Source organism: Phoxinus phoxinus, assembly GCF_949152265.1.
Source record: "Phoxinus phoxinus genome assembly, chromosome: 10".
Lineage (NCBI taxonomy): Eukaryota > Metazoa > Chordata > Actinopteri > Cypriniformes > Leuciscidae > Phoxinus > Phoxinus phoxinus.
In genome coordinates, this window is record NC_136885.1 from 20,410,848 (window position 1) to 20,428,825 (window position 17,978).

Genomic DNA, 17,978 nt, shown 5'->3' on the forward strand with positions numbered 1-17,978 from the left:
CGTTTCGTGAGTATATCATACATTTATGTTAAACCTCATCAATATCCTTTTTCCTTATAGAGCAACTTTTTTTTTTAAAGGACTAATACCAGTTGCATGTTAACATGTGTATTGTTTATACTGAAAATGATGATTGCAAAATGTAACGGATACAGGATTTTTAAACCAAAGGCTGTAAAAAAAAGTTACACATTCAATTCTAAAATAAAGATGAGAGTACATTAACCAAACATTTGAGATATATCCATAGACATAATATGTAGGTATTGCTGATAAAAGTTGTATTAGACCCAGTAATATATGAATTTTTTGTGTCAAATAGAGCTTCTCGTCTTACTGTCCACATGGGAGAGCACAACGTCTACATTGAAGAAGGCACAGAGCAGCGGATCGGGGCAGAGAAAGTGATTCCTCACCCAGACTATAATGATTTTACCTATGACAATGATTTCATGCTGATCAAGCTGAAAGAGCCTGCCATCTTCAACCAGTATGTGCAGCCAATTCCTCTGGCAACCAGTTGCTCTTCTGCAGGGGAGCAGTGCTTGGTTTCTGGATGGGGCAATCAGATCACCACTGGAGGTGAGATGGCTGAGTAATGAAGAAATGTTGTGTTATAAAACAGTTCCTTTCTTGATTGATCATCAAGAGCATCAGTGCTGGAACTGTTTTATCACTCTGCTTCTTTGTGTGTTCCAGACAGACTGTTGGTCTGTGTATTAGTGGTGGAGATTTTTCAGTGACTGCAGGTTACATCAATGTGCCAGTAGGTGGTGACAAGTAAAGGCTGGAATACACTACATGACTTTTGCCCCAATTAGCAGTTTGGATGAGTTAATGCTATAGTTTCGGGAAGTCATAGCCAGTTGGCAAATCGAAGTTGATGGATTTTTTCAGTGAATCGCATATGATTCTGATTTTGTAGCTTCAGGCTATGGCTGTGGCCAAAATGGCTCCCTGTACCCTTGTATAGGCCCTGTCTCAAATGGAACCCTAAGCCCTCGTGCCCCACACTTGCGTGACGTAATGCCGCTTTGACTGTCGGCAGAAGTCTGCTGCGGGGCTTGCGGGCTCGGCAAAAGCATACATCAAGGGCGTAGATATGAGCACCCTTCTGAAACCTAAAATGACAAATGGGATACCTTACGGTCTTGTAGACTTCACAGGCACAAGCCAGCCATTGTAAGACCACAAGTGCACATGAAGAGTGCCATTTGATTTGGGACAGGGTCATAATGTACTTTTTGAAGTGACAGCCATTTGTGGTGTTGTCTTAAACTTTAGTGGACATTGAGTGCATTCATTCAATCCCATAATGCACCGCAGTAACGAGTGTACAACCGAGATACACTCAACGTAGAGAAGATACTGTCCTAGAGAAGATACTGTCCAAGTGGACTATATTAGTGGAGTAATGTTGGGAATAGTGAATGAGGGTATGGGTATCCACCTTATTTGTAACACAAACACGGGCCATTTCTAATTTGAATGTGCGAGGCTTCCGTTATTTTTAACTGTAAAAAAAGCTTGTTATGCTGCTTGATAATGCATGCTTCCTTCATTTTACAGCAGGATTTGCACCTGCCCACACTGCCAAAAGAACCAAAACCTGGTTCAATGACCATGGTATTACTGTGTAATTACTGTGTGATTTCATATTCTAATTCTAATATTCTAATTTTCTAGGATTTTGATTTCGTGGGTTTCATAACCTTTAAGCCATAATCATCAAAATTATAACAAATAAAGGCTTGAAATATCTCACTTTGAATGCAATGAGCCTATATAATTTATTAGTTTCACCTGTTAAGTTGAATTCTTGAAATAAATCAACTTTTTGATGATATTCTAATTTTATGACCAGCACCTATACACACATGTACAAGATCCAATTCTTTAATGTTGTTCTTGTACTCTTTTTCCAGTTGACTATGCTTCTGCGCTGCAGTGTTTGAATTTGCCTGTACTGTCAAGGTCGGAGTGTGAGGGTGCGTATGGATGGAAAATAAGTGAAAACATGTTTTGTGCTGGATTCATGGAGGGAGGCAAAGACTCATGTCAGGTATGTCATTGACTTAGACTTCTTTTTTATGTCTGTTCTATATTTTTATATAAAATCACACATTTCGGTAACACTTTATTTTGATGGTCCCTTTTGAACATTCTGTTAACTATATGTAACTGCAAATACATGTCAACTAACTCTCATTAGAGTATTAGTATACTGCTTAATATCTGCAAACTCTTTATTGTGATGCTCCTCCAACAGACACTCTACTGACTATAAGTAGCTTTGCAACTACATGCCAACTTATTCTAACCCTAACCCTACCAGTCTACTAATGCTCTACTAACACTCTAATAATAGTTAGTAGACATGAAGGGGCAATGTTACTTATAGACAACAGAATGTGTTAAAGGGACCATCCAAATAAAGTGAAACCCACATTTCTTCTTTTCCTTTTCCAAACTATTCTCAGGGTGATTCTGGCGGTCCTGTGGTGTGCAATGGGGAACTGCAAGGAGTTGTTTCCTGGGGTTATGGCTGTGCTCAAAGTGGCTATCCTGGGGTTTATGCTGAGGTGTGCCGCTACACCGACTGGGTCAAGTCCACCATTGCTAACAACTAACTGTTTGTTTGCATGGTTTACAGGATAATTTTCCTTGTTTTATCCTGAAAGTTCAAATTAAATTCAGCTTGAAACATGCATAAGTGTCTCTGTGTTATATTTTTTAATGGACAGTCAACATGAAACGGAAGTAAAAAATAAATAAAAATAAAGTAGGGAGGAACTTGATTTTTGACCATAGGGAATTGATTGGATCGTCATGGTTTACTATTGATCAATCTCATATGAGTGACAGGTTGTCCCGCCCTCACGCCATGGAAACACATCATCAGAGAAGAAAAGAGATATCCTTGCTAGAGGGAGAGTTATTTTGACTAAAGATTACCACATGAATATAAAAAGCAATTATGTGCACGGATAACTAATTTATATTAAATAGTGCAATATTCCATAACTTTTTTTTTTTCTTTTTGTAAAACGTCTACAGACATTATGACAACTAGTGATAAATAGCCTGGATATCCTATTTGAATATATGTGGACTTATTACCAAGCATTACCCATATTGCTGGAAGATATGATACAGTTGTAGAAACATTGCTCAGTTGACAGTGCACAATACATTTTGATTTGGCAAAATTCATAAAATGCTTGTGTGACCGCAATGTCCTATAAAATCCTCCGATAGGCCTATCCACGAAATAACATTGTGCCTCATCCGAGTTTTTTGTTTTGTTTGTTTGTTTTCTGAGGAACTAATAAGCTTTTATTTCAAAGACTACATTATTCTATTTTTGTGAACTACAACTCCCACATATAGAGTCTCTGCGTGACGTCACACAACCTGCAGCCCAGTGTTGTGATATGGCGATCTCGCATAGAGCCCATTAGATAAAGGCGCAACCAATGGGTTATCAAGAAAACACTGCATTGGAAAGATGCTGGGAGGAAGAAAAAAATTAAATCGGTGAGTTTGAAGCTTATATTAGTTAATACAGAGCTATGCAGTCATGCCTTTATGGCTCTGAGCACAACCACGCACAGACACGCGCCATATAAGCGGCAGTTTTGCACACAATGGGTTAGAACAGCAAAGCCGCATATTAGCGAAACATTGAAGAATATAACCACTGCACGCGTGAGAGTAAACAGCCATTTTCTTGTAGTCGTGTTTATTTCGACTTCCCTTTCCTTCGCTGTTTAGCTTATTTTAACCCTGCACAGTGGGCTGTGTCTCAAAACCTAGTGGTGATGTACCTTCATAGACGGCAGATTTGTGACATCATCAGTATCCACTTGCACTGGATTCTTTGTATCGTACACCATACCTAGATGTAGATGACTTCTACATTAATTTGTCCAAAATCACTTTCCGCTGTTTGTGTTAGCCTACTCTGCTTGTATTTGTTCCAGAAAGGCTGTCAGGAGGGGTAATTAGTGGTGGGGATCGTTCATTGACTCTTTCTGTAAGTTAACATTAATGCGCCAGTAGGTGGCGACAAGAGAACTTTTTTTTTTAATCATTAAAACATTAATTCATTCAAACGATTCGATTAAAAACACTGATTAATTTAGGAGTTGATCGTATACGCTGCCAACATCAACGTTCAAACGCCATCTTTATTTTTTAGTTTAACTATCACAGGCTGCGCCCGAAACCTTAAAAAATGCTGCATTCGGAGTATGCATTCCAAGGTAGGAAGACATCAAGGCACGTCTGTATCTAATGTTAGCTTCACTTCCTGTCTCCTGAAATACCTTCATCTAAACGATTTTGGAAGGCAGCATTGATGTATCCTTCGCTGCCTTTGATATCCCACAATCCAGTGCTTTCCATTCCGTGACAGTTGAGCTAAAATTAAAGATGGGATCTGAAAGTCGCAGTTGTCAAGTTTGTGTAATTGTACATTTTTGACCAACATTTTCTACTATTCCTGTAATTTCTAGCAATACATTTATATTGTAGTTATTAAATATTTTCTTGGTTATCACCAGAGGCAAAGCTCTTTCTATCTTGTTGTAGATCATTAAAGGGTACACAAACACACACACAGCAGACAGCGACAAGGAAACTGAGCGCATGTGATTACCTGCATTGTTCTTCTTCAGGTTAACTCATACAGTATATTCATGAAAAAATCTGTTTATAATGATTATATATAAGATTATAATGTCTCCACAATCTGCTTTTGAAGAAATATCATAGTATCGTGCTACAGTGTATTCTATCAGTTGCAGTTCTGGTGCCTCCGTCTTAACATACTGTACAATGCGACCTAGTTTCACATGCAGAGGTTGAGTTACACTCTTGCAATACTGCAATTCACAAAAGTTCATTATCATGTGCTTTAAAGCCTTGCCGGTTAAACATTTCATTCGCATACTGATGCACTGTTCTAACATGCACTTTTCTGAGCACATACACCCGAAGCGCACATCTAAAAGCCTGTTGAACAGCATCTGGTTACTGTTTCCATCTCGGTGTCCATGCCGGTGTTTGTGCCGGTGAACGTGCTGATGCCCGTCCCAGTGACTGTGTCCATGTCGGTGTGTCTGTGTGTCCGTGCCGGTGTACGTGCCAGTGTCAGTACCAGTGTGCATGCTGGAGACGGTGACCATGACCGTGCAGGTGTGTCCTTGTTGGTGTGTCCGTCCCAGTGTCCGTGTCCGTCCCAGTGTCCATAACGGAGACTGTGCCGGTGTGTCTGTGCCAGAGATGGTGACCATGCCGGTGTGTCCGTGTTGGTGTGTCCGTGCCGGTTTCTGTGCCGGTGTCTGTCTAAGTGTCCGTGCCAGTGCCCATACCACTGTCCGTGCCGGAGAGGGTGACCGTGGCGGTGTGTCCGCGTTGGTGTGTCCGCGTTGGTGTGTCCGTGCCGGTTTCCGTGCTGGTGTCCGTCCAAGTGTCCGTGCCGCCGGTGTGGCCGTGCCGGTTTCCGTGCTGGTGCCCGTCCAAGTGTCCGTGCCTGTGTCCATGCCGGAGAGGGTGACCGTGCCGGTGTGTCCGTGTTGGCGCCCATGCCGGTGTGTCCGTGTTGGCGCCCATGCCGGTGTGTCCGTGTTGGCGCCCATGCCGGTATTTTCGTGTTGGTGTGTCCGTCCAAGTGTCCGTGTCAGTGCCGGTTTCCGTGTCCGTGCCGTTGTCTGTGCTTGTTTTCTGTGCTAGTGTCCGTGGCGGTGTGTCCATGTTGGTGTATCCGTGCCGGTGCACAACAGAAGAAAGACATTTATTTGGGTTAAATAAAGGCTCCTTAATAACCAAAGTATAGTGTTTTGTATAAGCGCTGTTTTAAAAGTCCTTTTAAAATTTGAATTGTAAAATGTATATCTGTTGTACTTATTTATAACAACAATTACAACATTGCTGTAAATAATTTAACCAAGGCAACATCTGTGGTATTACTTTTATCAAAAAAAAAAAAAGTTAACAGTGACAGTCAACAGAGAGCTTATATCACTTAGCCTAGATAAAGCTTGAATGATCTAGATTGGTGTTGGTCGATCGTGATTACAAGAAATGTCCGACAAGTTGTCCGGATCAGCTGCAAAAATCCTGATCGGAACATCCCTAAAATCTATACTTTTAATTCATGAACTTTACTTAATTGCATTTTCTGATTAAGGAGTTACACCCGGGCTTGAAAATAAAAGAATATATATAAAAAAATAGAAGGCCCTGTTTCTGAGAGAGTTGGATGCATCGCCATAAAAAATACAGTAGCAGAGAGAAAACAGACAGAGGCCGCCATGGCAAGGTTAAAGAAACATGCAAATAAAAGTTTTAACTGACCACTTATGTTTGGTTAATGTTAAATGATGGATGCTGCTGCATGTCATATATAATAACTGTAATACATTTGTGCAGTTTTGTGTGTAGGATTGAAAATAATCCAAGATATTTTAAATGAACAAAGACAAATGCTTTACTGTTTTCCACCCCCTCTTTCTACCACAAGGACCATTTGGAGTTCCCAAAGGCACAGAGGGGCTGATAGTGATGTGTGTACGACGGGGGTCTATGAATTGTCACACCTTTAGTATAATGAGGGAAATTGTAATTACCTTATTGGTCACTTCGAACGTTTCACATTTGGGTTAAAGTCACATGGTCAGGGAAAGGATAAAAGAAGATTGTAACTATTGATTTGTCTCTTTTATGCTCTGGGCCTCTTTTAGTCTTTGGGTCCTTTTCTTGTGGCTCTCTCTCTTTGCCTCCTCTTTTCTCTCTCTCTCTCTCTCTCTCTCTCTCTCTCTCTCTCTCTCTCTCTCTCTCTCTCAGGGTAACATTTGACATATATGCTGATTTGATTAATACGGGTACAATTAATGGTATAAGTCATCATCATCTCATACACCTATTTTGTTACTATTAAGTGTAAGCATAACCATATTTTGTCCTTTTGAATTACAAATGATGTGCTAATTAGTTTTGAGTTGGTATTGACTTTGAATTGCTACCTATTGCAATACAATATTGTCACTCTCTATAGCAACGTTCTCCCACATATTGAGCTATTGTAACTGCGCTTATTTCTGTCGTTGGTATAAGTAGCAGTGGGTGGTGATAGACAAGAAATGTACAGTTTTCTACCATCTTGCTGACAACGTTTCTTTAGTCATTCGGCAGTCTTGCAGCCTGAACTCCTGCAGGAAATCCACCCTTGAAATTACAAAGCAATTTCATTTTGTCACTTTATGATGTTTAGATGAAAGATTAATATTACAGTCCCACTTTATTAGAAGAGTGTTCAATATCTTTAAGAAACTTAATTATGATGACTGTGCTTAATAGACACACTTCCTGTACCATGCTAATGATTAAAGATATTTACATAGTACAATCTATGTACCATGTAACCTATGTACTGTTACCTTCATTAGTTAACCTGCATAATTTCTTTCTATTTTAGGAGAACTTTGGAGATCTGAGTTCAATTGTCTCACATCAGAAGTTAAGCATCATGGAACATGCTAATGACCCACTCAGTGAACCATCTGCTCCTGAAGCAAATCTGCACAATGAGCACCTTTCACTTTCAGACCACCCGTCTCCTTTGGAAGCACCATTAGATATTACTGTATATGGAATAGAGGCTACAGAGAGAACCGATCAAACCAGTGGTCTTGAGTTGAAACTGGACCTCTATGTCCCAGCACCACCAATAATAGAACCTATAACCCCCGTAGAGGAAACAGTGGAGCATTGTGCTTTTCCTGTGGCAACACAAGATGACAGCACACAACCTGAAGCCGTTATAGAGGAAACAGTTGAAACTGCTGATGTTGAAGGATTGCATTGTGAAAATCAGTCAAGTCTGGCTGAGTCGAGTTCAGATACTGTGACAGAGGTGGAATGTGAGCGTGCATTCAACGAATCTGGCTCATCAGACTCTAATGCTGCAAGTTGTGTGCCTGAAGAGCCCATGAGCTCTAATGAAATACCAAAAATGTGTGCCAACGCTAAATCATCAACTGGAGGTACAGCACACAATGCAGACAGAAAGAACATCCCTCCAAAGAAGGACAAATTTAACCCTCTGAAACTTGACATGGCCAAAGTAATACCTCTCACCTGTAAGTTCTTCTACACTTATGTGTGTTTTGCTAGAAAAGCCATTGTTATGGTCCTCATATATTTATAAATGTGTGAAATCAAAATTTATATTGTTTCCTTAAAGGTGCAGTGTGTGATTTTTAGCGGCATCTAGTGGTGAGATTTGCAAATTGCAAACAGATAGTCACTTACTGCCTATGATATCCCTCCCTTTTCAAACTCGAAGGAGAAGCTACGGTGGCCGACGCAACCAGCACATTTCTCCCCACATAGCAAACCCACAACACAGCAAGGGAGAAGATTAGTAAAAGTTCAGCTGGCTAATATGAGCTGTTATGCTGTAGGCTAACGTTAGTGTTTTACGGTCAATAGAACTAATCAGCTGATTGTCTCACGAATGTAAACAGCACATTTATCCCCACATAGCAAAGCCATAACACAGCAAGGGAGAAGAACTAGGCTAAGTTACATGAAACAATATAACTACATATTTTACACCACTGACAAGGGAAAAGTCACTTCTCACTGTGTCTATGGCTAGCTTCTAGGTAATGCGAACATTATGAAACAACAGTTTTCATTTGCATTGTTAAAGTTGGAATACCTTACCTATCCAGCAGAAAAAAGGCAACTTCGGCGTTGCTTTGAAAGCCTTTTTCCCTCATAAGACCCTTCCATCGGTGAAAAGCCACACTGATGTTGACCCGTGATTTTTGCCTTCGTTTCTCCCTTATTTTTCTGGCTTCATCACACTTCCTCTTCTTCGAAGCAGATTTACCCTCCGTCGGCTCTTGTCCTAAACAATATCTGTGGTCATTCATTTTCGCGGAATTCTGCTGCTTCTCATTCAAGTTAGTGACGAAACGCGCTCTGTAGTGCTGTTTGTTTGCTGTCGGCTACGGTAGAAACATGACTTCACAATATGTCGACCTTCATAGAAGGGGGTGCCCGCGCTTATGTAGATATAAATTACTTATTCTAAGGTAATAAAAACATAACGGTTCATTAAGTAAGGTCTTTATAGAACCACTGAAAACATAGTTATGGATCTTATATTGCATTTCTGTCAATAGATCCTCAGAAATAATACACATTGCACCTTTAATGCACGATACTGGTCTTATTTTGAAGAATTAAATTGTGCTTTTTTTTTTTAACTAGCTCTTTCTGTGATTCACTTCTCTCTGCTGCAGTTAGGCCAAACATTTTCAAATATTTCCCTTGAATCCCTTCCAATATGCAATGCATCCAATGTATAAAATCAAGTCACATCCTACACATTTTATTTTTTTATTCAATACCCATTTTACTTAGAAAACGTCACAATTGCGTTAGTAAAGTCTATAACAAAAGTTTCATGTCTGTTTGAAGTCAAGTACAATTTTGTTTGCTCTAGCTATTTGTTCTTTTCTAACATGCAATGTTTTGTTTTATCACACTGACTTCTAGCATCCCAGCTCTCACTACAATGCCTAGAATGTCACATCATCTTCAGTGACTCCAAAAGCAAAGATCGGCACCTTAAAATGAGCCACCCTGCAGAATATCAGCAGTGCATGCTGGGAGATGTTCTCTTTACATGCTATGTTTGTGATCAGCATTTCACCTCCTCCACAGAGCTCATGGCCCATCAACGCACACACACTGGTAACGAGCGGTTCAAGTGCCCGTTCTGTAGTGAGGCCTTCTACCAATCCTGTGAGCTAACAAGTCACAAAAAAAAAATTCACTACAGCAAACATGGATACACCTGCTCAGAGTGTGACAAGCCTTTCAAAACCTTTACTTTGCTCAGATACCACCAACGGGTACATACAGCGGAAAAGCCGTATGTTTGCTCACATAAACACTGTGGTAAAAAGTTTTCTGCATCCAAGTCTCTTCAGAACCACTTAGAAAGACATCACAAAGAAGATACCAAAGGTGACCAGACAAATGCTTCAACCACCTCAAAGAAAAAGAGAACTAAAGGTAAATGACCAAAACATAACGTGTATCATTCATTCAGTGTTTATTTTTTTATAAATTGAAAGTATAATTTTGTTTTTGTTTTTGTTTTTATGAAAAACAAGAATTCAGTTAGATTTTTCATTTAGGGGTAGAAAAATGAACAAACCGTTTGAATATTTGATCTCGGCACGTGGGCGGGAATAAAACGCCCCTGTCCTCTGATTGGTCAGCCGAAGAACAAACCGTGCCATCATCAATTGTTCCTCAGTTCTGAGTAGCAGAATAGCTGTACGGATTCTTAACGCGGTTATTGCAACTACAATTCACCTTTTTCTCATCAAACAACCAGACTAACGAACCGTACCGGGGCAGAGCCTAGACAGGGCTGCTAATAATACTTTTCTTTCATCACTTATAAAATACCACTTTTACAAATAAAACATGATTAGAAGGCTTGTTAAATGAGAATGTTGCTGTGCTGACCATTTGATTTATTTATACTTTTAATTTTGTTTTTCTGCAGGAACAAATGAGCGAAAATTCCCATGCTCACAGTGTGATGCAGTCTTCAAGACTTCCAAAGCACATCTTCTTCACATCAAAAATAAACACTCTCAGGAGTCACAAAGTAGCACTTTGTTGGTGCCACAACCAAAACCACCTGGACTTACTATGACACAGACAGCAAATGGACAACCGCATACTCTGTTCCTCGAGACCCTCGGACCAGCACCACCGCAGATGGACAAGCTGGATGCTGAGCAAATTAAAAGACTAATTGAGAAACTTGGAAATGTACAGAAAGTAAATCAGTTGGTTATATTGCCTTTGCAGCCACAAAGCTTTGGGTTACCCCATCCACAACCATTAATGCAACCATTACATGTGAATTTTACTCAATCAACCATTCAGCCAACACTATGTGAACAATCTGACACAGGCCCTTCAAAAGTAGAGCAAATTAACCTCCAAGTGTCAGCAGAGATGGGAGATTTGCAACAAAAGGAAACTGTTCTGTCACAAGAGGAAACCATTATTTCATCAGAAAACTCAGAGACCCAAGTAGCACCTGTTAAACTGACACAAACAGAGGCCCACATGCAAATGGATGAAATTCACCTTGAACTTATACCAATACAGACTGAAACTTCAGTTTTGCTGGATCAAACACCAGCAAACACCATCACATTACAGTATGAAGCGTCACAGAATGACTCTGTTCATGAACTGTCACATACAGCAGAGGAACATATTCCAGAAACAAACAGTGAACCATATTTAATTCCTCAACCTGAAACCGCAAATTCTCATCAGAGGACAATGGAGAAGGACAATGTTCCGGTTGACACAGTAATGTCTGAGGAGACAGTTACCAATGCAGAGACAGCATGTCTTACTAAAATTCAAGATTCAATAGACTTGTCAGTGGAATCAGACTCACAGGTAGTGAGTGAACAGGGTGATATAAGCAAATTAATTAAGCCTCAAGAACTTCAGCAATTCCAAGCTCAAAAGGACCAAGTTGAGTCAGAGAAAGAACCATCCAGGATGGAATCACAATCTCAGCCGGATTCACTCAACACTGTGCAGAACAACACTATAATTGACCTTCAACAAAGCTCTGTGCCAACACCAAACCAGACTAGAGTAAATTTACAGGATTGCCCTTTTGTTCAGAAGAAAATTCCAGCAAAGAAAAAAAGATCTAAGAAACAATTGGCTGACAAATTAGAGACTACGGAAGCAAGTAATGTATGTGATGGCCAGGTAGCATCTACCAAGAAAATGAATAATTCATCAAAAGTGATTACTAAGAAAAAAGAAAAGACAAAAAACAAAAAGCTTGTTGTCAAATTTGGACCAAGCGAGAAGAAAAAATCCTCTAAACCGAAGGTAATAAAAACATCTAAAATCAAACAAAAACAGAACCAGCAAATTAGTGATCAAAACCAAGTGCCTATTTTTTCTCAGCAGGACAATAAATTGGATTTTAACCAAAAAGTGCAAAAAGATAAAGTAAAGGGGAATGAAATTCCTTCAGGAGTAGCAGTGAAGTCAGTGGGTCAACTGAATAATGCAACAACAGACACTGTTTTGGTGGCGCCAGAAGCAGCACAACAAGGGAAACTTCAGAAGAGAAAAATTAAGAATCAGAACAATTTGCTCAAGAAGGCACAGTCTGTCCAGGAGGTCCAACGAGATGAAACACTGGTACCTGTGAAAAAGAAAAAGAAGCAGGGTAAAACACCTGAAGACGATTGTCCCAAGAAACCCAAGGTTAGAAAGACCCAAAATAATAATTTTCAGAAGAATTGCCAAAAAGTACCAAAGCATAAGGTCACAAAGGCAAAATCCAGACCTGATGTTTCCGACGTGCCTCACTTAGAGAAACAAGCTCTGCTCTTATTAAAAGGCCACAAGCAGCCTCAGCTGAAGGTACACAAGTTGGATGCTACTGAACTTGAGAAATCACCCCCAAGCAAATACAATAAAAAGGTACTGCAAAAAACTAAAAAAGCGCCTAGGAAATCTTTGAATGTAGCACACCAAAAGAAAGCTAAATCAGTTCAAAATAAATTGGTGGAGTATCACGGAGAGCCCTTGTCTTTTGAAATGTCCTCTGTTGAGAACAGCCATGGTTCTGTGTCTACAAAGCCCAAAATTGTACGGAAACGCAAAGCGCCTACAAAAATAGACCAGGAAATTGCATTGAGCCCTCCATATTCTCAACTTACTCTTGGGTGCCAGGACTGTGGGAAGACATTCTCCGAAGTGTCCTCTTTACAGGAACACATGGCGTCCTGGCACTCCGCTGGAAAGGAGGCTTTTCCGGATGAGACAATTGTTGTTGTTAAAAAACGAGTCATGAGACCTGGTCCTAATGAAAAGCGTATTTCACCTAATGTCTTTGAAATTCAGGTTGCAACAGATTGGGATATGGAGTCTGAGGTGGGGGAGATTGTGGGAGAAAGACTATCATTCCCAGCATTAAGTCCGTCTCCTTCTTTGACACTTGCTTCTGGTGGTGTTGAAGGAAAGCAACAAGAAGGAGACAAATATATCGAAGGAATTGTTCCTGAACCTGAGCAACCTCCTGAGAAAAATCCTTTAGAAGTTTGCAAAATCCCTTTACAGATGTCTACCCCAGCCTTAGTCAAAAGTGTCGTGCCCCAGGAGCTACCTGAAAATGCTAGTGAGAGTGTGTCCGAAAAAGAACAGAGTAATGAGGTTGGGACCATCACAGAAACTTCTTGCACTGAACTCAAAGATGCATTGGAGGAAGAAATTAAAGAAGAACTGCCCATAGGTGTCAATTTAGTCTTGATTGGAGACCAAAATGAGGACGAGAACCATAACACTCAGATAAATAACATTTCAGGTGTCTCTCAAGAGCATGAAAATGAAGAAAGCAATCCAAGTCCTCAGACTCAAGAGTCTGCACGAGATGCTGATGAAGTATTAACTCAAAAAGTTCTTACAGAACCAGAGATAAAGCAAGAAGAAGAGGAGGTACTTGTACGGAGAGTTGATGATCATAAAAGAGTGATGGCAGGACATTCTGTGAAAAGGGGTAAGAAAGGAGTTGGAAGAAGCCAGGGCAAGAAACCGGTTGGAAGAAGAACTAGCACAGATAACAAAAGTAAAAAGGACATTGAAGGAAATAAGGATCCACAAGAATGCCAAGTGCTCTATCATATGTGTGTACTTGATACTCCAGAGAGAAAGAGCAAAGAAATGGACAAAAATGTAGTTAATGTCTCTGAAACTTGTCAACCATCGTCTTCTGAGGAGGCTCCTGAGGAACAGGTAGTTTTTGAGTTGGACTCTGTTACCACGAGTGTAATGGACATTGTGAACTCTGAAGATGGATCATTCGAGACATCTAGAGATCTGGTTAGAGACGGCAGCTCTCCTGGAATCATATTGGAAAAATACTTGACAGCACGTGAGAGAAATATGGAAAATCCAAACACCCCGAGTCAGATTAGACGGGTGAGGGTTTCTGCATGTTTTTCAGACTTTTTAGATGTTGTCCTTCAACATTTGAATAATAACTTTTAAACCCCTTATATATTGTGTCATGTAAAGGATTGTATGTGTGTGTTGTGTATTCTCATTAAAGGCAAACTCCAAGTTGGACGCTAATAAAGTGACTTCAGCTTACACATCTTCTGACATGAAAATAGAAGAACGTTCTTCAAATTTGGCTCAGAGTTGTACCATGCGTGGAATACAGATGTTTATTGTGAAAGCAGAAGACCACTCGACTACAAATGAGATGTTTCAGGCACGCCAGCCTACAGATCCTCACCGTGTTGCATGTCAAGGTCAGTTTCTAAAATGATTAGACCTTAATTATTTGTTAGTCTCTGTTCTAATACAGCAGTGTTATTTATTTGTATTTATTCATATTACTTTGATGTTACATACAACATTATTACTGTTTGTTTTCTTTATTTTTTACTTATTTATTTTTGCCAATACAGCCCTATACTTTTTTTACTAAATGTATTCTCATTAACCTTTTCTGCAACATTTTGTCTATTAAAAAAATCATTTTTATTCCTCTTGCAGATAAGAACAGAGATGGCACCTCTTCTGACTCTCATGTAGTGCCCTTGCAGACCTACAGCAAGCAATGTATATTTTATCCTGTTAAGGAGGAAGAGCGGGAACATTTAGTGGAGCCTCCTCATGCAGAACATGCATGCTTAGATTCAGGGGAGCTTGCAGGTGGGGGACAAAATTCTGGATTTATTTACTTTGGAATTATTTGCAGTATCAAATACATTTGTTTTGCATGTTATCACTAATAAGTCGTAATACATAGGGGCTTCATCTGGAATTGAAGAATGTGAGGAAATCAGGGTGGATTCGGTACAAATGGACATGCAACATCTGCACACAAACTCTGAAGAGGGTAAATAAAAGAATAGCCAGGTTAATGCTTTGATGTGTGGTCTGTTCTATAAGCTCAGTTTAAGAATGTGCTATATTGTCTTTGTAGGTGATGTTAGTGCTGAACAGCAGAGAACCCAGAGCTTTCTAGAATTTCTCTCTGATAATTCAGATACAGATGATTCCGATAATGTCCATTCTGAACCAGAAGCTGAAACCATTGTGATGTCCTGTTACCATGGAATACAGTGTAATGATACAGTACATCAAAATGGCACAGAGAGATGTGGCAGAACGTGAGTGTTGTTGGCGTAACATAAGATACCAGGTATGCCAAAATGCTGCCATCAATCTTTAAAAGCTGTGTTTTTATCTCTTCTTTAGAACCATGGGTGCCTCTCCAACAAGGCACACAGAACCAGAAAGACAGCTCAACTGGAAGCCCATTAACTATTTTAATCAGTATTTTAGTTTGGACACGTGGAATGAAATTGCTGTCTGTACAAGGGAAACATCAAAACTGCCAAACCCTGTCACAGAAAAAGAAGTTGCACAGTATGTGGGAATCCACATTGCAATGGGAACTCTGAAGGTTAGTTATAACACAAGTCCATGACAACATCTGAAAAATTTATAATTCACAAAAGATGATGACAAACATTTTCCTTGACATTTTAGTCATGGAAAAAAAGATGTCAAATGGTTAAGAAAACATGTAATATGAATGGCTTTGACTATGTTTTACACATTTTTACAGTTTTTAGTGAATTTGTCAAATGCCTTGAATAAAAACCTCGCCCCTACATGGTGAATGATTTACATTTATTTAATTAATTATTGCTCATTTTATTTTCCTGGGTTAAGCATCAGTGCAAGGTTTAAAAAGTGTGCATATATACATATGTATATATATAATGCTTAACAATGCTTGTCTCTTGATTGTATTTATTTGCCATGACTAAGTTGTGGAAAATATACTTCCAAGTTCAGATTTTAAAATGGTGATGTTAAAAAATATTTACATAATATTTTTTTTCATATGGTTAATTTAAATGTAATTATAAAATATTTCATATTTAAATGTATATGACCTATATTGATAATATATATATAATGATAAAAAAATATTTTAGATCAGTGGTGTCACCATCTTATTATCTTATTGTATCTTATGGTAACTTTTTCATAAACTAAAATGAGACTGTCTTTCTCTGTTTTCCTACCACAAAGTTTCCCAGTACAAAGCTCTACTGGGAAGACTGCACACGAGTACCTCTGATCTCCGATGCCATGACGGCTTCAAGATTCTGTGAGCTCACCTGTAAAGTGAAGCTGGCCAGCTCTGGTGGAGATTCCATGGAGATGAGTAACGATCAGCAGTCTGAAGAAAGTAATCGAGACCAGCCAGGACAGAGTAATGAAGTGCACAGTAACGAGGAGGCACATAATTGTGCAAACTCAAAGGCAGATCATTTGTGGAAGGTAATGCCATTGATTAGAAGAGTTCAAGTCGGTTGTCGGGCACTGAAGCGAAATGGAAGCTATGGGGTCGACCATTACTCCCTTCCTTTTCAAAGACACCCAACCCATTCATTACTTCACACAGTTGTCATAAGTGGTGGAGGGTTGGTTGTGGACTTCAACTTGAGTGCAGATGACTCCAATAGAGAAAATGTAGTGGAGAAAATGGTCTCTAGGGGTAAAGACAGAAATGAAGGGGTGGTGTTTCTTTGCAAACCAGAGCTTTCCACACCTTCTATGCTAGAGCATCTTTTAGAGGCGGGTGTGCAAAGCGCTGGCAAGGTTGGTGGGGCAAGAGGGCAAATAGGTGACGAGTTTGTGAGCTCAGATGGAAAACTCAAACTTTTCAGATGTCATCATGGCTTTATCCTTTCTGCTGTGGTAAAGGAGAAGCCGCGCTCAACATCTCTTGTCAGTGGCTTTGAGCGAGCGATTAAAGCTGCGAATCTTAACCGTGACTTGAGAAGTCTTTATCGCACTCCATGCACAAACTCAGCAGTCAGTGCTTGGCCACATTCTGTTCTCTGGGACTTGATCGATCTGGTGTTGGTAAATGCGTGGATACAGTATAAGCAAGATTACAGTCATATTACAGATCTGTTATCACTTATGGCATTTCGTTTGGAAGTGGCCAAAGCACTGATTCTCTCTAGTGGCTTTGATGCTCAAGACTCATCACCCCCCTGCCCTCCTGCTCCCAAACTACATGGCCCAGATACAAACTCAAGACATTCTCAGGTTCTTGAGAGCCCTTTGCCGGATGTACACACACGGTACGATGGCTTTGGCCACTGGCCAGAGCAGCTAGCAGAGGGCGAGGAGGCCGGGAAATGTAGATTTGGAGGCTGTGAAAGAACATCACGTGTGCGTTGTCTCAAATGCTGTGTGTTCCTGTGCATTTCTCGAAACCACAACTGTTTCCTGAAGTTTCACAGTCAGGGGTCTTCATGAGGATTACAGGCTGTGAACATTTAAACTATAACATTTACTCATTTACATAAATAAGATAATTGTTAATTGTTAAGTTATTGCTTACCATGACTCATGACAAACCATGAGCCACCTATATCTATTCTGGTCCAGGTTGTGTAGTTGTTACACAATTAAACCCATTTGGATGTATAATGAATGTTTTATTGTGATTGTTACATCTTCTTTTTATGTAGATACTTTTAAGATTTAAGTATCTTCTTTTTTATGAACAGTATTTTATTGTATTTTACACTTTGCAAACAGTAGAGCATGTTCTATTAATTATTTGCTTTTTATTTCCTAAAAAAAGGAATGGTTCATGTTTAGAATGTGATGTTTTCATTTCATAATTCATTACTGTATGGTTCCTGCTCATTGTGCATCGCAAAAAAATTGTATTTGTCTGAAATAAAAGCTTTTAAATTGTATAGTATGGGCTCAATCTACTTATGATAAACACTTTAATGGATTTAAATATGTAACCTAATAGATTATAGTATATTTATTATCAT

The 17,978-nt window shown here is 39.6% G+C and overlaps 1 protein-coding gene across 1 annotated transcript; it reads left to right on the forward strand.

The window, feature by feature from the left end:
• Positions 1-3,382: 3,382 nt before the first annotated feature.
• znf576.1 (zinc finger protein 576, tandem duplicate 1) lies at positions 3,383-17,920 on the forward strand. The gene is made up of 10 exons (XM_079625086.1): positions 3,383-3,537; positions 7,481-8,144; positions 9,574-10,095; positions 10,598-14,067; positions 14,198-14,402; positions 14,650-14,808; positions 14,906-14,995; positions 15,083-15,269; positions 15,358-15,565; positions 16,204-17,920. Exons 2-10 carry the CDS (start codon positions 7,532-7,534, stop codon positions 17,443-17,445), a joined length of 6,696 nt encoding a protein of 2,231 aa, XP_079481212.1. The 5' UTR covers positions 3,383-3,537; positions 7,481-7,531; the 3' UTR covers positions 17,446-17,920.
• Positions 17,921-17,978: the final 58 nt, after the last annotated feature.

Coding starts and splice junctions, on each gene's coding strand:
- znf576.1 (XM_079625086.1), top strand. CDS start 7,532: ATGGAACATGCTAATGACCCACTCAGTGAACCATCTGCTCCTGAAGCA. Junction 10,096..10,597: donor AAAGAAAAAGAGAACTAAAG/GTAAATGACCAA, acceptor GTTTTTCTGCAG/GAACAAATGAGCGAAAATTC. Junction 14,996..15,082: donor GCACACAAACTCTGAAGAGG/GTAAATAAAAGA, acceptor TTGTCTTTGTAG/GTGATGTTAGTGCTGAACAG.